This window comes from Microtus oregoni, unplaced genomic scaffold (genome assembly GCF_018167655.1).
Source record: "Microtus oregoni isolate MIOR12 unplaced genomic scaffold, Mior012 000057F_ref0000458, whole genome shotgun sequence".
NCBI lineage: Eukaryota > Metazoa > Chordata > Mammalia > Rodentia > Cricetidae > Microtus > Microtus oregoni.
In genome coordinates this window covers 10,741,022-10,764,323 of record NW_024543833.1, presented here as the reverse complement: position 1 = coordinate 10,764,323, position 23,302 = coordinate 10,741,022, and the positions used below count along the sequence as shown (strand labels likewise).

Below are 23,302 nucleotides of genomic sequence, written 5' to 3'. Positions count from 1 at the left end.
ACCTTTAAAAAATAAAATTTGAAGGAAAAGAAAGGCAAAAAGACAGTGCAATTTAAAACAGTAGCCGTATGATTTCTATGTGATGCGGATTATGAACTGCATCCAGAGTAGAGAGATAATTAAAAGGAAGCATCACTAATTGCCAGTGATGAGGACAGGGGTAGCTCAGTGGCAGAGTACTTCCCTAGTATTCTGGAGACCCTGGGTTTGAGCTCCAGCACTGCCTCCCCACAAAAGACAGAAAATTACCAGTTATGCTCAGGATAGAAGGGAAAGATTTCTAATTCGGAGATCTAATGTGTACAATTACATTCAATACCACCGATTAGAAGAACGTTTCCTCAGCCTCCGGCACCCCTTGTTTAGAACAGCTGGATTCTGAAGGGGATTCTGTGGATTGATGGAGACCGGTGCTTGCTGGTGTTTGCTAGCAAATATTTGGAAGCATCAAGCCCCTCAGCCATTTAATTGGAAGAGAAGAAGGAGTTTCCCTTTAAAATTGAAAATTTGAGTTGTCTGTACACCCGGGATGCTAAGAAAGACTCACCTCCAAACTGCTCCAGCTTAGGCCTTCTAGTGACTGCATGCTAAGAGCCAGGCGCACAGCCCTGGCTTCTTTCAGTCATGGTAGGATTTTCTGTGCTGCAAACTTGGATGACTTTCCCTGCATCTGTTTTCTGTTATGTTCAAAGCTGAAACATGGCTCTGAGGTTTTAACACTTGGTAGATCCCATGTTCAGCCTCTACCAGATACAGTTTAGATAAGCTGGGGAAGGGCTGAAAAGCTGTTGATGGCTGAGAAGTGTTACTAGATCTTTATTAGTGCTCAGATATAACAAGCAGTTTCTTGGGGAGCTAAATCATTTGCTCTCCTTCCATTTGAACCACATTGTATGAATTTTATTATATATAAAGCTTTGTCTATAAGTCTTACCTATAGGCATATTTGTTTCTCTTTTTCTTTTTTTTTTTTTTAAAGATCTTTGCTTTATTCCCCGCACAGTTTCTTAACAAATGCCTATTGCATGCCCATCTCTACTGTAGACTATTGATGCATTTCTGATAGGTGTGCAGCCTTTGGCAGAGCTGATGAACAGCCATCCATCCATCTGCTTGTTCTGTTGCAAAGCTGTCTGCAGACACGGGGCCAGGAGCTCAAGTTGAGCACATGAGCTCTCTGTGCTACAACCAAATATAATTTCATCCCATGTTCCATGGGGAGCCCAAGCCTAGCATAAGACCCAACTCACATGCCTGCCGTTGCCACTCACTTTGAGAACTTGAGGACACCAAACATTCACAGTCTCCTGGAGAAGTCCGTTCCATGTACGCTTTTCTTCCCTGATCGATAGGCGAGTGTGTCAGTAGCAATATCTGATACCATGTCCGGCAGGATTGGTAAGGTAGTCAGTGGCACCTGAGTCCACATGATGAAACACAGGTTATTTGGGTGAGTTGGGGTAAAGAGAAAGAAACAAACAAACACTGACAACTCTCAGGGCTGTGACTTTGCCCTAACCCAGGGCAAGTCCTGATTGCTCAATATACTGGCTTGTGTGCTCCTGGGTAAATTGCTTCACCACCCACTTGGGCTCAGTGATTTCTGTGTGAAAATGAAGTGATAGTTACACACTGTTGAGTTGTTGGGAGAATAAAATGAGACCATAAAGTGTTAGTAGTTCAGGAAATAATAGTTGGAGGTGGGGCACAATGGCATATAGCTGTTTGTGTGTTCATCATTACCTTCATTAGGCCAATGAGCATAAGGCCTTGATCTGCAGATATGAGGGTAGCTTTGTAGAAGAGATTGGAGCTCCTTTAAGACTGCTAAGAAACAACAATAAAGATACTGCCTTTTTCTGGTATGCCTAGATATTTGGGGTAGAATAGTAGCAGATAAGCAGGTCAGTCATTATTATACAGTAGAGTCCAGTGTGATTCTTGATTCTTCCTGTCTCTTAGATCAAATTTAAAATGATACCTGTTGATATTTAAATATGGTTTCTGTCCCTTTTAGGTAAATCCATCTAATCATAGGCTCCTGTTTGAAGTATTTGATGAGAACAGATTGGTAAGTCCTTGGTTTTGAGTTTTGCTTTCTTTTCCTAAGAACTGATTTTTTTCGAGTGGTACCTTTGAGATCTTCCAGGTCATTCACAGCAGTGCACATGCCTCCAAAACACTGTTTTTGGTCTCACTGTTCAAGCTCTCAATACTGGCAAATATTGGTGTGTTGCTCGGACAGAAATTTTTTTTGGGTATGTATATTTTTTATAGTTATTATTGATAAAAGTCACCTATGACTATGAGGCTCATCCCAAAGGCCTCATTATGCTTTGTGTAGGGAACTCAGATGCGAAGGTGCATCTGTGAGAATGTCATCAATCCTGTAACCAAGGCTTGTGGCCATTTACAATGTTCCTCAGGCTTAGCATGCCACAGTGAGTTCACGGACAACTCTATGGCGATTGTCTCTGAGGAAGCAAAAGTCTAATTCACAGTGTATAGTTAAAGCAAATCTCCTTTACTGTTGAAGTCAAACAGTGATACCTTAGGAAAAAACCTTAGAAAGTCATTTCAAAGGACGAGCATAAGAGCTGGAGGTGTGGCTCTGTGGCAGATTTCTTGCCTGTCATATGTGAGGCTCCATTCCCTATTCAGTAAAAATAAGAAACCCATACATGAAATAAAACCCACCAAAAGCAAAATAAGGAATCCCAAATACATGCTCGAAGATAACTGATACAGCAAACATTTTATATTTAGATCTATAATATATCTGTAATTGACATAGAATATAAAGCGCATGTATGATGACCAGAGGACAGCTTTGTAGAGTTGGTTCCCTCCTTCCACTTCTCTGTACGTTCCAGGGACACAGGTGACTGTTTGCATGACAAGGGCTTCTGTCGACTGAGACATCATGCTAGCCTAGCGTTCTCCTAAGTAACTAGAATGTTTACATCAAATTCCCATGGGCCTCATGTCCCAGCTTTGAAAAATGAACATGATCAAGTTATGTGTAAGTCTTGAAAGCACCCTGAGAAGTGGGAATAAAATTCAGGGCGCTTGATTGATTATACTCCTGTTTGCTGCCCTGCCTAAAAGGAATGTGTGTTCTTGACCTCATCTTTCTACAGAATTCAATTGAGACTCCATACATTGTAGACTAGCTTGAGGTTGACAGAAAGTATCGTCAAGAGGATTCTTGAGACAAAGTTCCGCGCTCCGCTGTTATTAAGGATGAAACAGCTCTGCTTCAGAGTCCGAATATGATTAAATGCTGATCGGGGGCACACGGGGTCCAGCACCTGGGCATCTCAATGTCAGCTTATGCTGGGGAATAGCCAGAACCTCTACCCTTAATAAAGAATTTGTGGGCGGATATAATCTGACGCGCTCGCCTTTAGTCTCCCAAATGGAAGGCTAACAGATTGTACCTCCTAGCCCAGCATCTTTCCAGTTATAAATATGGATCGTGGTGGCTTTGTTGACATGGTACGTGGCTTGTGGGAGTGATCGCTAGGGGCACTGAGTAACTCTTGTGTGAATTGCTCAGTGTAGTTCCTGCCTCTCATACTCTGATCTAGCACGAGCTGGTAACTGAACTGGTGACATTCATTGAAATAACGCAAACAGTAAGTCTGCAGGGACAGAGCCTCCATAGACCGATACTTACCTCTGATTTTAGGAGGATAATCGTTTTAAAATGAAACAATGGTCAGACTTGAAGAGAAAGTGCCTCTTCGTGCTCTCTTACTAAAAGATATTTCCTGTCTTTGTATTCCCCATTTGTGTGCTCTAACATAATGCTTGCAGTTGCGTGACCTTGCTGTGGGTAAGAAAGGTATTTCCAAACCAAAAGGAGGCTCTGACTACAGAGTACTTTAAAAACCGAGTGGTCCTATTTTACATGTCCTGCTTTGTCTTAGCCCGAGCTGTCTGCTGGTGCAGCTACCATGCATAGATTGCCAGTGTTGCTGGTGGTGGCCTTTCCCCTTTGTTGCCTGTTAATCCAGCCGACACAATACGTGACTGGAGTCTACTTGGAAGTTCTGGCATCGAGCAGACTAGACTCTAAGTCTCACAGAGCTTATTTTTGCCATTCAGAACTCTGTGCATTTAGGAAACAGGTTCGTGTGTGTAAACACGGGGTTAATCCACCACACCCTCTGCTCCAGAGCAGTTTACAAAGACATGCTTTGTCGATTTTAAAATAAGTTTTTCTCACTCTTTCCCCTCCTGGCTTTTTTTTTTTTTTAAGTCCCACCTAAACAAATCTCTTTGTTAAGGAACTGGTGTTTCTGGATCATAGGAAAGAGTATATTTAAAATGCAGAGAGTATTTCCAGGTTCATTATGGATCTCCGCTGACAATTTTTTGGGCATTCACTTTTAGTTCTTAGATTTTTTTTTTTTCCTGGCCCATTGCAGACGGCAAGATTTTTAGGTCTGTGACCCAACTGTGGTGATCCTGATGTGTTCTCCCGGGAAAACAGCTCCAGGCCTTTCTTCTGTATGTTTTTAAGTTAAATTACTACTAAGCCCACATACACTGCTCTTCAGTTCTCTCTCTCTCTCTCTCTCTCTCTGTGTGTGTGTGTGTGTGTGTGTGTGTGTGTGTGTGCGCGCGCGCACGCGCGCTCACGTGGGGGGGGGGAGAGTTATGAGAGAGATTTGTTTTCTCCAGCTGGGTTTCTTTTCTCTGTTAACTGCTGTTTCTGGTGATCATATTATATGTGGCACACACACCCCTTTAAATGCAGAATGTTTATAGTAAATAGTAAGAGCTGGACCAGGCTCACAGCTGGCAGTGCCGTGTTGTGCCCCCTGTGCCTTCCCTTGGCTATTTTGTTACTTGTAGATCATGGTCTAATTATTTCCCATTAAAGGGACACGAATTCCGTAGGGTGTGTAATCGTATTTATAGTACATTTTATTACTTTGCATTCCCTCGTGGCAGTGTAGTGATATCATAACAGAAACAGAACATTTGATGCTTGAGAAGGTTCGCCCCGCAGCCAAGCTCTGTTTTACTTGTTCTTTGGTGTAGCAGGGAGGTGGAGGACATACCTTTGAGTGCCTGTGCTTCTTGCAGGCTCCCCCGCGTCAACAGGAGAGAGACCTAGTGCTTGTGGTAGTTGGGAAAGCATTTCCCTGTGAGTGTGATGGGTCAGATTTACAGCGGCATAGCTGTGAGTGTGTTTGCTGCCTCAGTCAGCTGCCCGAGCTCCCTGCTGGGCCGCCCCTTTCTGACAGAACAGCAGCAGCTGGGAAGGTGCTGTTTCAGGCTCTTGCTGTTGGGTGGGGAGGGGGGGGGGGACCCGCAAGAGAGGGGAAACTTCACTAAGTCCAGAAGCTGGCATTGGAGGGGGAGCCGGTGGTCATGTGTCTCTGGCCATCCTACCCTCTGTCACAGACTAGATGAGAGCTTTTTGCTCTTATCCAATCATGCCTGGAATGCTGCTTGCCACTTGGGCTATTTCTGCTATCTGTCGCTCTTGGTGCCGCAGTGCTAACAGTTTGGCAGATGGGACACTTTTTCTTGGAGTTGGTGTCTTTGGGTTTTGACTTCTGGCATTGCTGGGCGTGTTGTCGCTCGCTCTCTCCCTCCTGGCCCCCCTGGTCACCATGGCCCATCGGCTTCGGTTTCATTTTGGCTCTGGACGCAGCAATACGGCCCCCGAGTCTGAGATTCTAGACCAGGAGAGAGAAGAGGACTTTTTCATGGCATTCCACACGCTGCCACGGAGAAGCAGCCCGCACCCCTTCACCCAGAGCACAGGGGAGGACGGTGGCCTGCAGGAGGGCGTGGGTGCTCTCAAGCGCAGCTCATCCATGTTCATACCGCAGCTCCTGACTGGGGTGGACACCAGGCCCACACGGAGCTCCTCAGTGCAGATCTCTCTGCAGCGCAAGGCCGCAGACGGCGCCACAGACAGCTGCGGGCCACCCGAGGGCCCTGACGACAGGCCCCCGAGTGCCCAGGCTGACCTCGGAGACCAGGCCGCGGCCACAAGGGTCTCGGCTCAGATTAGCTCATCGGAGCCCTCTCCAGTGGACACTCCTGGAAGCTCCCCTCCAAGGGCAGCCTGGGATCCCGGGACCCTGATCAATGGCACTTGTGATCACCGTGGTCAGTGTCCCCGCTTGCCTGAGGATACAGAGGAGGCCACCCCAGGCCTGCGCATCCAGCACAGAGCCTCCAGTGCCGATGTGCGCCAGGTGCGGCTGCTGCCCTTCGGCCCGGATGGCCAAGCAGAACCCAGACGCTGGTCCCTCCAGCATGTTCCAGACGCTTCTGGGAGCTCCGGAAAGCGTTGCTTTGTCTTTCAGCTGCAACAGCCCCAGCAAGGAGCTCTGGGGCTGGGCGGTGACTTCAACTTTGGCTTCACTGGCACTAAGGGGGACAGGTTGGTGAGGTATCCACGCATTCGGCTGGAGAGGAGCACCTCATACCCCACCCAACCCCGAGCAGGCCGGGTGAGCCCCACCGAAGACCGAGGGACCCCAGAGGCATCTCCTCGGACCAGTAGGATGGTCCCGGAGATCCGCAGGACAAATTCAGAGAGATCCCCGCAGAGTCCAGGATGCATGTTCAAGATCAGGCAGGATCAAAATGCAGGGCAGCAGCATTTCCGAATTCTTGTGACTCGGGGACCAGAAGAAGCTCCCCAGAACCAAGAGGAGACTCCCAAGAGTCCTGGACCCCCTGGAGCTGGTGCTCGGGTAAGTGGCAGGTACACGTGTTAGAGTGGCTCAGAAGGGGACCGGGCCAACACAGGAAGCTTGGTTATTTTGCAGCCCAATTCTCCGATGAAGGAATATCCTTCCTGTTGAAGTCAGTGGATCGCAGTGTTTTGGTAGCAGTCCCTGAAGCTCATAGCCTTCCAGAAAATACTTTTTCTGTAGGTCTTTGACGTAAGACGCTCCGCCTGTTTGGGGATCCTAATCTTAATACATACCATTTTTAGTTTAGTTTAGAATGGAAGAATTTTAAAAATTTATTTCTTAAAGATAGTCTGCTATACAGCAAGTCAGTGTCTAAATGTGCTGATGTTGGCAGTGATTCGAAACCTTGTTTGCAAATATGGCCCCTGACACCACTCAGATAAAGCTGAAAGGCTGCTGGGGAGAGAGGCATTTGAGCCTCTTAACCAAGTACGTACTTGATTCTTCCTTATCATTAGTCCTCATTGTAAAATTGATTGTTTTGGTTTTCGTGCCAGTAGGTTATTTCTAATTTGGGGACAGTAGAAGATGTGTGTTTTGTGGGCAGATTGGCAGTAGAGAAAGTTGTGGTGGGGCCTTGGTTCACAGCAGCGTAACTTAGCACAGCCCACTTGAGTGTCTAAGCCAAGGATGCTTAGGGGATAGTGCCCTGTCTCCAGCTGCGGAAACAGACTCCTTAGAGCAGATTCTGGCTTCACTGCACGTGCATGCGTGCTCACTGCCTTTCGGTGAAATGGAGTACAGAGGGCAGCTGCTCACTGCCCAGCCCATGATGGCGCGGCCGCTTGTGGAACTGTAACCAGTCACTCATTGAGTGTTTTCTCCAGGAACATCCTCTTTCATGTGATTGATAGTTTTAGGCTATGATCAGGAGATGCCTGTGGGCCTTTCTGTTTGGGTTTCAGTATACCTTGTCTTTTTAAAGTAGGTAGCTGTGTTGGTATCCTAGAGTACTGTGGATCTTTATTGACTTGTGTTTGGAAGTGTCTCTGGTGATTTGAGAATCATGCCTCTGTCATTGATTCCTCTCATCCTTGTAAAGGAATAAACAGATGTGAACGGCTTCTTTGCCTCTTCTTGGTCTGAACCAGTTTTCCTCTACTATGGTACAAGTTTTAGTGAGTTCTGACAGTGTAGTTTGCTGAGCCTACCCCAAGGTAGGTTCAAGCTCTATTAGCACAATCTCATGTTCAGCCAGGTCCACCCACTGGGAAGGAGTGACTTCCCTCGGGCTGAGATGGCCACTGAAAACTGCAGTCGTGATGTTCAGTGTTGAGAACAGATGCAGTTATGTGACCAAACTCTCAGTCTAGAATTTCTAATGAAATTTTAAAAGTAATAATAATATATCCTAAAATTATGAAGATTTTAAGAAGGGCTCTTCTAACTTACAAGAGCTATGTAGAGCAGTGGTTCTCAACTGCGACCCTTTAATACAGTTCCTCATGTGGTGACCCCAGCCATAAGATTATTTTCATTACTGCTTCATAACTGTAATTCTGCTACTATTATGAATTGTTGTGTAAATGCCTGACATATAGGAGAATCTTAGGTGAACCCTGTGAAAGGGTCATTCAACACCCAGGGGGGGTTGTGACCCACAGGTTGAGAACTGATGATGTCGAGGCAGACCATTGTGGAACAAAGAGCTTTCTGTGGAGACAAAGTGCTGCCTAGAGAACAGTTTTTCATAAGCATGAATATGTAAATAATTAGCACATGCTTGGCAAGCCCAAGCTTTTCTTTTAAGCAGAAGCCTTTCCTTAAAAGCAAGCAAGCAAGCGAGCAAGCAGACCTGGTGGTGTAACGGAGTGATCTGCCATTCACCAGTTTTATGTGTGTATCATAGGGACCACGGGTTTAGGCTTGGCCAGTAGCTGCCTGGACCTTATTTATATTGAAGGGAAACATCGCCTTGGGCACATCTACAGCCTGGCTGACACTAGCCTCTGTCAGTGTTTCAGATACCTGCTGCTTCAGCCTAAGGGCATCTCATCATTTGTTTAAATGGAAAATTAAGTACAGTTGATGACCCCGTCTGGGTGTAAGTGATGTAGAAAATCTTTTGATTTGGAATTCCTTTTCCACAGTGTGGCTCAGTGCTTCTCTGAATGGGCCTCCCTAGCAGTCTGGTGTGACCAAATCTAAAAATGTTTACTAGTTAGATCCTTAGAGAAAACTGCGGGGAATTCTGTGAGACTAGACTTGCCCAAGGCGGCCACCGTCTACAAAGTACATCTGTCATTAGAGGCATCAGTTGTAGTAAGGTAAATACCACCAGGGTCTTAGAACTCATCCTCTCTGCCTGAGGCATTCGTCGAAGTCTCTTAATAAATTGGTTACTGTCTTCATCATAAGCCTCTTGGCTGTATTCGAGTTATCCTGAGAAGGTTAGACCATCTCCCACAAGCACCCTTTATACACAGAACTGCCAAGTTCTTCATTTTCCGGGCCTGAGGAGCCAGCTTTCTGGTCCATTGATATTATTAAGTATTCAAGATCTTCCATGTATATAACATCACCCTAGTTATGTAAAGGAGCTGGGGCTTTCTTAATTTGTTGCTGACACAGAGATTCATAAGTTAACAGAGGGAGGAGGGCCCAGGAGCAAAAGTAGGAGTTCTTACACCTGCCCCACAGGAGCAGAAGAGAGAGGCTGACCTTCCAGCTCATGTGCTCTACGCTTCCCCAGATTCTCCAAGAGCACTGTGGCCTTTTTTTTGTGACTACAGATGGACTTCACTGGATGACAAAGGAATATGCAAAAAAATACTTTTATGTGGAGAAAATCTCAGTTTGAGTGTCTCCCAGAGAGAGGGCTTTTACAGAAAAAAAGTTAATATTAGTTTTTTTTTTTTAACTATAAGAATGGATACTCACCTTACTAGACCTGGAAGGAGTTGGGAGGTCCTTGGACTTCCCACAGGGCAGGGAACCCTGACTGCTCTTTGGGCTGATGAGGGAGGGGGAGTTGATTGGGGGAGGGGGAGGGAAATGGGAGGCGGTGGCGGGGAGGAGGCAGAAATCTTTAATAAATAAATAAAAAAATTACTTTTAAAAAAAAAGAAGAGAAACAGTCAATCAAAATTTACCCATAAGTTTCTTTGAAAAAAAAACAAAACATTGTAATGGATAAGGGGGATAGTTGTATTCCAAAATTGACTTTTGTTTTGTTTTTAAACAGATTTTGTAGTTCAACTATTTTCAGCAATATAGGCAGCACATGGGGCTGACACTGGCTGTTGTCACCAAGACAGCTGGTACTTGGAGTGACTGCTCATGTTTTACCACTTCACAGTTGAAGAGACTTATTCTTATTTTACTCAGAAAGTACGATATGGGGCATAGTCATCTTACTGGACTGTGCCAACTGGCCTGTGGGGCACTGTTAATCCACTGTTTCAGATAAAGGCATGGCAGCATATTGTTTAGTGATTTATGTGTATATGATAAGTACACACACGCACATGCTTGTGCATGCATACATACACACACACACACACACACGGTGCATACTAAGCCTTAAGGCAGTTTTAATGTTCCATGTGATACAGCATTCTTGCTAAAAAGTTGGGCGTGCACCATGGAGCATTACACACTGTCCTCCTGGAGGTAGGAGGCAGCTAGGGCCCATGGCAGGCACTTATCTGGCTCTGGAGCCTGGGACATCATCAGTGAATATGTCCAGTACCTCCCAAGCTCCTGCAAAGTGTCATCTTTGTTGCTAGTTAAGAGTAAGTAAGGCTATTTCTGCACAGGAGCTGGACACAGGACCCAAGTGGTACCCGTGAACAGTCCGTCCTGATACACAGGACAGCATGTGTTGATGGCGTGTGAGGATGTATTGACCTCAGTGTCTAACCTGATTGTTTCCTGGCATCATCAGGTCTTTCCTAACCTCTTGAACCCCGAGTGGCCCTATAATAATTCAGTTCTTAGAAAGAATTAAGTAAAGGGCCTTTGTCTATTTAATTTTTTTTAATCTTGCAAACATTTGGCTGCGTGTTTACTTCCTTTGGCCATATCACTTGGCTGTGATAGATTTCCAGTGGTGGAGGTCACTTGCACTCTGCATGGGCTGAGGCATCTGTTTGAAGTGTCCCCACTGGGTGGCATTAAAATGAAGGCTCTCCTGGAGTTGCGCCTCAGTAGATCCTGCCTAAGAGAGGGTGTGTCGAGATGGTACGGATAGTAGAGAAGCCTTGAGGCAGAGTTGCCAGGTCTCTAAAGCCAATCTCTCACCTCATGGCACAAACTAATACATTCAACTATGTCTTCATAAGGCCAAAAGATAGTCATTCCTTAAGATGATATTAAAGTATCATATCCCTTGCCTGGTCCTGTTTGGTAGGGTATTTTTATGTGGTCAACAACATGTGCACACTAAAACCATCAGCTAGATTCTTTTAATGAAAATAGTCCATACTCTTGCTGGAAGCACTTAACTAAAGATTTCTAACCACATATTTTTATTTAAACTTCTAGTTGTGCCACTTGGGACAGTGGCGATAGTAAGGGAAGGTGAAACTCATGAATGATGCTTAAATTGTTGGTTGAGTACACAGCAACAGGAACTGACTTTCCTCAGTAAACACCAGGAGACTGGCAGTCCCAACCTGGAACTGGCCAGTGGTCGTTCAGACATTTATGAGCCTGTTCCAATCTTCATTACATGTGTTACAATTCAGACAAGAGGTATAGAAGTGTAGAACCTGCCTGGAAGAGACAGCCATAGACAAAAGCCACCCACCATGCCTGCCCCTCTCGAGGCATTAAAGGATACAACACTGAAGGAGAAATGGCAAGATCGGTGAAGGGTTTTCCAGATGCTTCTTTCTCGGGTCTGTTGTGTAATTATGCATGATGTTGACCTGGTGTTTTCTTCCTAATTCACTTGATGGCTTCACTTGGACCTTGTTGAGCCAGCTGAGCTACGGAGGAAATATGCTTAAGTGAGACAGGTGGCCCCGTCTGAGTGGGCCTGAGAATAAGTCCCTGTGTCCTGGCCCGTTTGAGGCTGTGTCCTGAATCCAAGTGTCTCTTAGCAGCACCACGTTTGAACAGGAAGTTAAATGGGAGGATAGAGGGTGGAGTAGATTGAATTTCAAAAGGCCTGCTTCTTAGATGGGGATCATTCTAGAACTGTAGCCTGTTCTGAGACTTAGGGGTCAAATGTTCCTAGTCTCAGCCACAGGAAGCCAGAGACATCAAGGTATAACTAAGTTGGAAGGAGCCCCGATGTATTGATTTGGTGATTGTTGTTCAGGTTTGAAGCAGAGATATTGGAAATGTACTAGGGAAAGAGTGTGGTGTGGTGTAAGCTCTGGACTCCTCCTCAGCAAAATTGGTGGTGGGGGGGTAGAGGAGAGCGACGACTTTATAAAGGAAGTACTTTGTATTGGTTCCTTAAGCACAACTGTCATTCATCTTTCAAAACTGTTCAGTGTTTAAGTATTAGTAGAGAGGATGAAATTTTATCATGTAGCAAGAGAAATAAACGTTTCTCCAAGCAAATCCACGTTTCAGAAATCTTAAAGAGTGCCCTTTATTTTTTTATTTTATTTTTTTATAGGTGACCAGGAGTTCCGAGGCTCTTGCTTGTTTATAACTTGGAATCATTTTATGTGAACCAGAAGCTATCCTTTTCTAAGGGCTCTGTGTGCTGGAGCTAGTTAAGTATAGAGGTGCTTGATTCAGCCTGGTCCTGAGAGGAGGATAGTGATACTTTTTATTCTAGAGATTTGAGAAGTGGAGTCCTTTAAAATATATCAAATGACTCTTGAATGTTGCATTTGCCCATTTCCTTGACATTTTAATGCTTCATGATCTCATCTCTTCTTTTCTTCTCCATGTTCCTTTAGAATGCAGGAAAAGATATATATCTTTTCTTAGAGAGGAAGAAAAAATCCTTTGGGCCAAATTTTTATAATTGAGTTGAGTAGATATTTTAGATATATAAAAAATATTGGAATATGCATATTAAAAATTCTAACCTCCTCGCTACCCCAGCCAACTCTCAAAAGTCTAGAACTTTTTCAAATTCAGATTTCAGGCCAGATGTTAAATCACAGAACTAAGATACCTCTTAACTTCCTTAAAGAATTAATCCCAGTGAGTAGTAGACTACCATCACCAACTCTGGGCTTCTTATATTTATTATTTTATTTATCATTTCTTTATTAACTAAAATGGATTTACAGCGACATAAAGCCTTGTCCATCATGGCTTTATACTCAATTAAAGAAGCATTAGATTGCATAAAATCTCAACCATTTAAATTTAGTTTGAACATTTCAGATGATTTAGCCCCACATTGATAAAATCATGTCACTTAACAATTGGAGAAATTGAGGCTGGAAATAATACACCACAATTACTTATGGATCTGGCTTTCTAATTGTTTTTTAAAAATTAGTTTTTTAAATTCTAAGGTTAAGGTTCTGTGGCTCGAAATGTTGGTGTTAACTGAAATGAAGTTATAATCTAAGCAGAGGCCTTGATGAAGACATGCTTGTTTTCTCCTTGTTTTGAGGAGACGGGGTTGAACTTGGTATGACATGGATGCCAAGAAGGCCACTGATGCTGGACCACACCCTCACCTCCTCTTATCCTCCACTTTCTAAGGCTTACTCTTGCTTCCCATAAAGGAGGAGACGGGTTCTGAGAGGATTGCACTACTGCAGTCATGTCTAGGACCCTTTGGAAATGAGAACTCTTTAATAAATCTCCTTCCATATGTTTATCACATTGAATTTTGGAAATTTTCTTTCTGCTTTTACATATGTGAAATAAGTCAGTTGGTAGTTTGTTTTGTTTTGGTTGGTTAGTTTTTGTTGTGGTGGTTTTTTTTGTTTGGTTGGTGGGTTTTTTTTTTTTGTCTTTTTTTATTTTAAAATCCTGATCACAAGAATGTTTTCCTGAAATTAAAGTACTTTCGTATTTTTATTCTTATTAAATAACAGTTCCCTTTATACATATTGCCACAAAACTTGGGGCTTTTTAAAAAGAATTTCATATTTTAAAACCAAGTCCCTTCCCCCAAATCCCTATTACAATCAAATGAAGACCTGTTACCCCAAGGTAGCCAATTATGAAAATGCAATTGGGACATTTCCCTAAGAATTTTGAGACATTATTGCCTAGGAAGACCACAGGAATGCAGCTTACTGCATCTTGGCAGAGGTAGTTTAAAAAGATAGTAGAAATTAAACAGCTATTTTAAACTTAATAGCTGGACTTCAGTGGGCACAGGGCCATCTTGATCCCTGGTGAATGGTTCATTTTCCTATAAAAGCAGGAATTGTTCATGAATGGAAAAGATGCTCAGGTGACATGGGGTTGCCCTTGCCCATAATGGCTATGTGCACTCAGAGAACTTCTGATGCAACACAGGGACACTGAGGAAAATGAGATGCCACATTGGCCCTGTAGGTACTGACACAGGGACTATTTCTGCCTCTCCCAGGGGGAGGTGTGATTGATGGACTTGTGTAACAGTTTCCTCTTGAGATTAAAACATTCCATCCTGCAGGGAAGCTCCTTAAACAGGAAGGTAAACAACTCAAATAGCCACAGGAAGTCCCTGAAACTGATCAGATTCACTAGGCCCTCCCCTTACAGAGTAAGTAATAATGACTGCTGAGACTCACTCTCAGACAAGCAAAGCTACAAGGAAGACTCAGACCAAACCATCTGCGTGGAAGAGGTTTAGACCAACCGAATCAGTTGGAAAAGACTTCTTAAACTCTCTGCAGGTGTGCGGTGTGCTCCAGGTTCCCAGCTTTTATGAGCTTTCACCTGTGTGGGGTAGGCTTTGGTGTCTTGAGTGTTTTCTGCTCCTGGAGGTAATCAATTGATTCACCAAGTTGAACTTTGATGGTATCTGTACCTTGGTCTGGCATGGGTTCCCTATCAAGAGTGAGCAGATGTATGTGTAGGGTCTCCCCATGAAGTTTTGTCACACAGCAACAAGGCAGCTTATAAAAAAAGGTACATTCAAAAGAGTCGGTATTTCATCATGGGGGTGAAAGTACATAGTTGCTTAATCTAGAAAATATCAGAATCTGGAGTGAGTGAGGGTAAGGGCTGGAACCTTTTTTGGTAAGGTACTAACTGTGAAATTTCGAAAGAAGAATTCATTTTATATACATATATATATATTTAGTCATAAAAGTCAATGGTTTTTTAAGTCAATGGTGGAAAATCCGTAGTCGCACTTTTCTCATTTGCCATTGAGGACTGAAGGGTTAGCCTGCCAGGAGGAGCCCAGGCAATGTACTTCTACATGTGGTGTCTGTGTCCTGGTGACGGAGCAGAAAAAATCCTGGAGGCCTCTAAGTGTTGATCTCTAGTTCAGTGCCTTTGTTTTGTTGAAGTATTTTAGATGGCATGGGGGAAAGAGTCATGTTGTTCTGACTCGTGCAGTCATAATATTTTTCAAACCTTTTCTAAAACCTCTTTTTCTGATCAGTGAGACTGTCTTCTTGAACAAACAGGTAGGACTCCCCAGAAGGATCCTCCCAAGACCAATAAGAAAGCTAAGTAAGGGAGGGGAGCAGAGAAAAATGTATAGATCAATGAAATAAAAAAAAATTAAACTAAAAAAAAAAACTTTAAAAAATTAGAAGAAAGCTAAGTGAACTCAGAAACTCTTCTTTCAAGCCAGGTACCACCCCAAATTCTGGGACCACAACTGGGAGCAGAACCAACCAAACCTTTGCTAGAAGGGGCATAGATGACCATAGGAGAAGATAATGACAGTCACAGAAGGGGAACCAGGGCAGGGACCACATGAAGCAGCCAAGGAAAGCCACCTTGTGTGATGCAGAGCACATCAAGTCAATAGCTGGGAGGAGATGCTTTAGACGGACAAGTGTGTGCAAAGGGCTTAAATGCCAAGTACAGTCGTAGAAGCAGAAACTCAAGACAGCTAACCATAGCACATCCACAGACAAGAGCGGAGAGAAGTGAATTCATGCACGCTTAGCACTCAGCTCACTCCTAGTCTCAGACAATCCAGGACCCAGCGAACTGTGTCTTCTATCAATCAAGACAAAACTACATGGATGTGCACACGGGCCAACTTCATCTAGACAGCTCCTCATTGAGACTCTTACCAAGTCTAGATTCTGTCATTAACAATTAAAGGCAAACTTTATAGATGGTGTATAGAGCCCACCATGAAGTAGCATCATTATGGGGTGCACAGATAATGGAGCATATGGAGATGGAAGGCCATAGAAGGGCTCTGGGGGAGGGGCACTACATTAAGGGTATTCAAGGCAATAGGACCTGAGAGCCATCAGGGGAGACTGTTGTAAGCTCATGTCCCCTTCAAGGATGGAAGGGACTGGCCCCTGAGTTACATTGCTATCTTCAACTCTTCTCCCATCCCCAGTTATTCTCCTGAGTACCAGGGATGATCATCAGTTCTCTGAGGAGGTCATCTCACCTCAGTATTTAGCCTGCCATTTTCATTTTGCAATGCCTGGAAAATGGGGAGCTTTTATGCCTCTCCAGGGAGTGTTATTTCAAGATGTTTTCGGCTGCCTGTGTCATGCCAGGATGTGGGTGGATGTATTTTTGCAGCTTCGCACCAGAGAGTCAGCTTCTGATTTGCAGACTGCTGCTTTTATTATGGGGCATATTGTCCATTGATGAATAATGCGTGGGCCACAGAGCCAATATATAGCTTTTAAAATAGCTCATTTATCCTGCTGGCTTCACCCCTGGTGTGAGGCAGGCCCTTCAGAAGCATTTTCTGGGAGCAAGGTTTGGAATGTTTTCCTCGGGTTCTGGGTCATCAGTTCATCCTCTGCCTGTCACACACACACACACACACACACACACACACACACACACATATATATATATATATATATTTTTTTTGATCCACAGAGGACCTGAGGGTGGGCACCCAGACGGTCTGAATCCACTGGAGAAGGCATAGACGAGGGGGATGTTGGAGTGACTGCTGAGGAAGTAGATGCTCCTTTGAGCTACTGAAATATTCCTCAGAATGTGTACTTACAGAAAGGGGACAAAGAGACAACGTGTTTTTCACAGAAGTCCTTGTGGGTATCATAAAAGTAACCGAAGCCTGCTGTTGCTTGTTTCTGTGCCTGAAGAACCGGGCCTGTCTCATGTAGAGGTTCTGTGTGGGAAAGGAGGTGTCCTGGGGCAGGGGAGGAACCTCTCACAAGGTATAATGGGGCTTGAGAGCATTCCTGCAGCAGGCTTGGGCACAATGGGGTGAGAGATTAATACCCAGACGGCTTCCTCTCTTACCCACCCTGTGTCTACAGGTCAAGGGCCTCCTGTCGCAGGAACCTCCCTGGGTATTGTTTTCCCTTTGCACAGAGTTCTTGTTTTGCCTAGTGTGTTGCAATCTGCAGCCAGTGGCCAGGTGACATCTGTTGGAATGCTGATGTGTGTTGCCAAGCAAAACAGATGCAGGAAGATTTGCCAAAGTGGGGAAGAAGGGACAGAGTGGGAGGTAGGGCCTGTTGGGGGCAGACAGCAATAATGGCAGTATTTATAGACTGGAGGGCTAAAGTTTCATACCATGCTACTTTAGAACCCGTAGGAAAACTTTCTGTTCATGCCACTGTTTCCAAGCATATTGAATGGTTATTTCATTGTCCATCCTGCATTCAAAATGGTGTTTAAATGGTCCAACAGAGCAGACGTGGTTACATGGTAACATTCTGTTTTCTATAAACCGCTGGCCACCAGATTTTTTTAAAATCTGTATTTGTGTTAGTTTTTAAACTGGCCTGGAATTTGAGCCATAACTGAGGCTGGCCTTGAACTCCCAAGCTTCCTGCCTCTGCCACTGCCTCTTAAGTACTGAGGTTACAGGAATGTGCCGCTGTGACCTATTACATATATTTTATGTTAACCTATTGATATGCTCGCCAGTTTGCTCACTTAACTCCCAATGAGTTAGGGTCTGCTGCAAGCCATGCTGATTGGATTTACAGAATTTTATTGTGATTATTCAGTATGAAAAAATAGACTTGTGACCAGATGGGTTTGTTGGCTATGAAGGAGTGAAGGGGTACGTTAGTTACTTCTTATAACTAATAAGCTTTGACAATACTGGACAAGAAGCAACTGAAGGGAAGGGTTTTTTCTTTGATGAACATTTAAGGGGATCCAGGCCATCATGGCAGATATGAGTGGGAGGCTGCTGGTCACATTTCATTCATAGTCAGAAACCAGAAAGTGACCAGGAAGTGCTATGGGTATAAAAACTCAAAGCCTGCCCTTGCTGACCCATTCCCTCCATTTAGCAAGGCTCTACCTCCTAAAGGTTCTCCAGTCTTCCCAGCTATCACCACCAGGGCACCAAGTGTCCCAACATGTGAGCCTAGGAGAGACTTCGTACTCCAACCACAGCACAGTGGTATCAGCTGGGGTTACTGACGTACAGTCAGGACTGAGAACAGCTAGGTAAGCTGATGTAACTGCCAACGCAGCCATGGACGTGACAACAAGCCATCTCTTCTTACCTGGCCTTTGTCACTCATAAGTCTGCATGTTATGTGGTCACTGGGCACAGGGATGTGGAATGAATTCAGGATACAGCTGGGCGACACCTACGTATTCAAGGCAACAGGATGTTCTGTTGAATATTTTCAAAGTCTGTATAACAGAGCTCATCTCTTGGAATAGCTTAGAGGTAAAAGGATTAATTTTCTCATTGGTTTCCAACTGTAAGACGTTAAGAGAAAGTGGGGTTCTAACTCCAGCCAGGCCCAGGCTGGTCTGGCCTGTTGAAGCCTGTGCACAAATGCCTTTTCTCCCAAGTCGTTGTATTATCTCCCTGCAGTAAATATTAGCTGAGCACATTTTTGTGGCTTTTGAAACTCCACTTCTTGAAAGGGGAGGCCAAAGTGTTAGATTTTTGTAATTTCAGACAGAGTTGGAAAGTGGTTTCTTCTTTGTTGTTAGAAGCAAAATATTAAAAGTAGAGGAGATGGTAGCAGTTCCTTGGGTCACTTTTTTGAACCAGATATTATATTTCCTTGTCCAAGGGTAGATAGGCAAATAACACCAGAGTTTGGGTCTTAGTGGGCCTGATGCCCAAACCACCCTCTTCCTGATGTTTGGGATTTAATTGTGTCCAAATCTGGGTCTTTATTGAACGAACCATGGGAGAGGCAGCTTGGCTTTTAAATTGCCTAATAGTTCACATGTTTACATTGCTCTCTTTGATGCCATTCTAAGTAGGCAGTCCCATGCATGTCCCAAGGCTTTTACTCAAGGTAACCTTTGTGACACATAATCTATATGATCTGGTCAGTCTTGATATCATTGAGCATATCTGTTAGCAAAGCTGGGACTAGGGAGATTACTCAGCTGATAAAGTGTCTTGCAAAAATAGGGTTCTAAATAGATTCCTAAGATCCATAGAAGAAAGCTGGACATGAGGAGACAGGCAGATCCCCGTGGTCGCCAGCCAGTGAGCCCAACCTACTCAGGAAGCTCCAGGCCAGCAAGAGATTGTGTTTTAAAAAAATGAGTGACACCTGAAGTGTACCTGAGGCGGTTCTTTGGCCTCTGTACACATATACTCCAGTCACACATGAACGGCGTGCGTACACACACACACATGCAGAAGCACACACATACAGATAAATGATGGTGGAGCTAGTGAGACAGGCAAACACTTGCTTTTTTGATGTGCTCAGATCCCTGTGATAGTAGATGTCCAGAGCTCTCTGCTGAGCCAGGGACACTTCTTGCAGCTTTCAGAACAGTGGACTCCTGTGGTTTGCTCCTTCCCACCTGCTGAGGATGTAGAAGGCGGTGAGATAAGTTTGTGATATTGTTCATAAAGTAAGAGCACACGGGCTAGGAGGGAGAATGCAGTGGTTTCGAAGGAAGTACACGCTGCCGTCTTCTGCCTTTCTTCGGACTGCTTTTCCAGTTCACTCTCTGTCTTCAGGCACCTCTGCAATAAGAGAGTTTTTAGAAGATGGGATGCACACATTCAGTAGGATCATTTGAACCCCATTTAACACAAGTTTTAGTGGCTGGCCCTTGTTAATGCTTAATAAATAAATATTAGCCGATTTGATTACTGTTCCCTCTGAGAGAAGAGGCAAGAATTCCTTAGGTGTCTAAGAACTGAATCTGCAGCAAATCTAGCTGCTGAGCTGTTGCCAGCAAACAGGTCTTAATTCATATTTTTTGTTGCCATGTAGGAAATGTCACCCACTCAGGATTAATGCATTTTGTACCATACTGTAATGGAGAAGCCCTAGGAAAAAAAATCAATAAAAATATTTTTTTTTTAAATTTTTATAGCTCACTTGATGACCAGCATCAGCAACTTTTCTTTTTATGACTTGGGGTTAAAGGACTTTGGAGAGGCAGAGGTTTGCTCACTTCTATAAAAGCCACAGTAAGGTTACTCTTGGGTCACGGCTATCTTTCCTCTGACTGTATTTCTTAAACATGGTTCTCTCTGGTCTTCATTAAACCCACGTAGATGGGGTTTTAAGTCACTCTTTTAGACACATGCTAGAAAACAAATAGTTTTAAAATGATTTTATTTGTTATTTTGAGACAGAGTCTCATGTGGCCCAATCGGTCTCGGATCCCTGGTCTTCTGCCTCCAACTCGGACTGTCGAGATTATAAATATGCCTGACCGTGCCCAGTGCTGGGGACCAAACCCATGGCTTCCTCGTGCTGGGCAAACATTCCACCAACTAAACTACATCCTCAACCCCAAATGAATTCAAGATAACTCATACAAAGTAGCCTTTTCCAAGAAGGCTGAGGTCAGTGTAAATTGTGGAGATTGTAATCTCAACCAAACAGGGTCGTCAGAGGTGGTGACCAGCTTTAGCGCTAGGGTTCTCACCTCCCATGCCAGCTGCTCACTTGTCCCTTGTTAAGCACCAGCATAGAAGTGTAACTGAGAGTGAGAGGTCCCCGCACCAGGGTTATCAGGCCGTCTGTTGGTAATAATTATATCAGAACATGTTTCTCTCGCGTCTGCATGTTTGCCGGCAGCACTGACGGAGCCTCTCCCCAATCTCGGAGTTTCGGGAGTCTATTAATAAAGTGTGTGGAGGGAATTAGTTGCTAATTTTGGCTGTGCTTGAAATGAGATTGTCAGCAAATTTTAACTTCAGACCCAGGACTGCAGCTTACTGTGTACTGGGCATCATTCATGAACTAGGGGAAAAAAAAAAAAAAAAGATGCAGAATCTCTGAAAAATAGAAAAACGTCAAATACTTTGCATGACTTAGACTTTATACCTGTCGGTGTTACTTGAGAACGTTGATATCTTTTCTTTCTGGATTTACTTGTGTTAAGATTTGACAGTTAATTCTATTCAACAGAGACTACAAGTCTGTACTGGTCATGAGTCCCTTCACTGAAGAGTAAGACTTAAGTAAATGTTTACCTCTAAACTATTATAGGTACAGAGTAACTATGCATTGCTCCTGCCAAAAGGAAATGGATGTTTAACTCAGCCTCCACCTATCCAAACAACCATGAAGAAAGAATAAAATTGAGGCCAGGACAACTGGTGGCTCTCCTGCTGTGGCTGCTGTGTACAGGGGTCAGTCTATTTCTAAATCCCTTTGACATACATCCTCAGGGAAGTCCATGGAGATACAAGTATTAAATAAGACAGCAGAGCAGGTTTGGGGGACTGTGGTTGTTTCAAGTAGTAACGAAGACCCTGCTAAGTGGAATAGCTGCCTGTGTGGTTTCGCACATGTGCCCAGGAAAGTGGACAGGAAGTAGAAGCAGGAAATCATGTGGAGGCTCCTTGAGGAAGGGCTACCTGTGAGCTTCCATCTGCTGAGAAATCTTGTCCTGGGTCCTGTGTGACATCACCAAGAGGTGACCTGCCTGTCCAGATGTTCTAAGCCTGGAAGAACTGGATGTATGAGAGGCATGGAAAAGAGTCGCCCAAGCTAGTGGACAGGAGTCACAGGTAAATGGGCAAATCAGTGGGCCCACTGGGGTCACTTTTTGTAGGAGAGTGTGTTCCCTTGTCTGAGGGACAATAAGATGAGGTGTTCTGAGTGATACAAGACCTGGATACTCCGAGACCTGAGGAAATAAAAGCTGCTGTGCCTTGGGGTTTCTTCGTTTGGATTTCTTGTTCTGAAGACACAGCCCAGCCGCACACACCCTGGAAAAGTGCTTTACCACTGAGATATAGCTCTAACCTAGAGCTGGCTATTTCTTTTAAACTATTTTAGATTTATTTGTATTTATGTGTGTGTGTAGCTATGTAAGTGCATATTACAGCCCATGTATGTACAGGTGTCCAGAGATCCCAGAAGATGGCATTGAATCCCCTAGAGTACGGGCAGTTGTGAGCTGTCCTCTGTGGGTGCTGGGAACCCAACTAGGTCCTTTGAAAGAGCAAGTGACTGCTAAGCCATACCTCTTTGGACTGCAAAGTTGGCTGCTTCAGAAACAGAGAGCAGACACCTTCCCAGAAGAGTAGCAAAGGCCTTGACTCTAGTCTCTCCTTTTGGATTTTAAGAGGTCTCTTTCTCTCACCGTTTCTTTTACACATAGTGGGAAATGACCTTCTGTTTCCTCTTAACATTCTGCGCAGCACGGTTTGCCCCTCCTGTGACATCTCTAGGGATCTTTAAGGGCTCCCCTACAGTATTTGCCCCTCCTGTGACATCTCTAAGGACCTGTAAGGGCTCACCTACAGTCTCTAGGATTAAATAAAAGTCCTTTTGTTTGTTCTCCGTCGTACATTCTTTGCATGCCAACATCTGTGTGTGTCCTGGGCAGCTGTAGAACAGGTATTATGGCTGCATAACAAGTTGAGCGGCTGTGCTATCTAGTCTGTGAGCCTTAATTGTGCAATTTTCTTTCTTTGTGCCAAAATGGTAGGTTTCCTGGCCTTCCTTCTGTGTTCTCGGTATAGCCAGAAGACCGTAATTACAGATTACATCCATGTCACCCTTGAAAGTCACCCTTGAAATTCAAAATAGGATAATGGGCTAGGGATGTTGCTCAGTTCATAAAGTGCTTGCCATGAAGCCCTGGGTCCCAACCAGATGTAGTGATGCATGCCAATAATCCTGGTGTTTGAGAGGTCAGAACAGGAGGATGAGACGTCTAAAGTCATTCTTGGCTACATCATAAGTTTGATTTTGAGGAAGCATGGGTACACAGCAAACCGTCTCAGAAGGAGGTGAAGACAGTGTAGGCAAGCAGAGAGAGACATCACACCTTTCTTGTCCTTCTCTATCAAGAGGTGGCTCTCTTTCCTTCCAGGGGAGTACCACTGTGCTGAACTGAGTCTCTTTCTTGGCTTACCCTGTGCCTTCTGCCTTTGCAAGTGTTTGCTGTTGTGGAACCAACTGCCGTGGAGGCAAGCTTAGGTTAGCTGTTTAGACAGATCCAGAACCTGGAGAAATGGCTCTGTGGTCAAGAGTGCTTGCAGCTCTTCCAGAGACGTTGAATTTAGTTCCCAGCAAGCATGTCAGGCAACTCACAACTTTCTCTAACTCCAGCTGCAGAGAACCTGACCTTCTGGCCTCTCTGGGCATCTATGTGCACATAAATAA

At 44.4% G+C, this 23,302-nt stretch overlaps 1 protein-coding gene across 8 annotated transcripts in view; it reads left to right on the top strand.

Moving 5' to 3' along the window:
* Nedd4l (NEDD4 like E3 ubiquitin protein ligase) overlaps positions 1–23,302 on the top strand; it is a 320,155-nt gene that overhangs the window by 183,303 nt on the left and 113,550 nt on the right. For 7 of the 8 annotated variants that reach the window (XM_041639326.1, XM_041639327.1, XM_041639328.1 and 4 more), the window contains one exon: positions 2,018–2,071. In XM_041639326.1, coding sequence (XP_041495260.1) covers positions 2,018–2,071 — 54 coding nt within the window. Of the gene's footprint in view, positions 1–2,017; positions 2,072–6,540; positions 6,729–23,302 lie in introns of those variants that run through there. The other variant, XM_041639330.1, reaches the window with a different exon arrangement.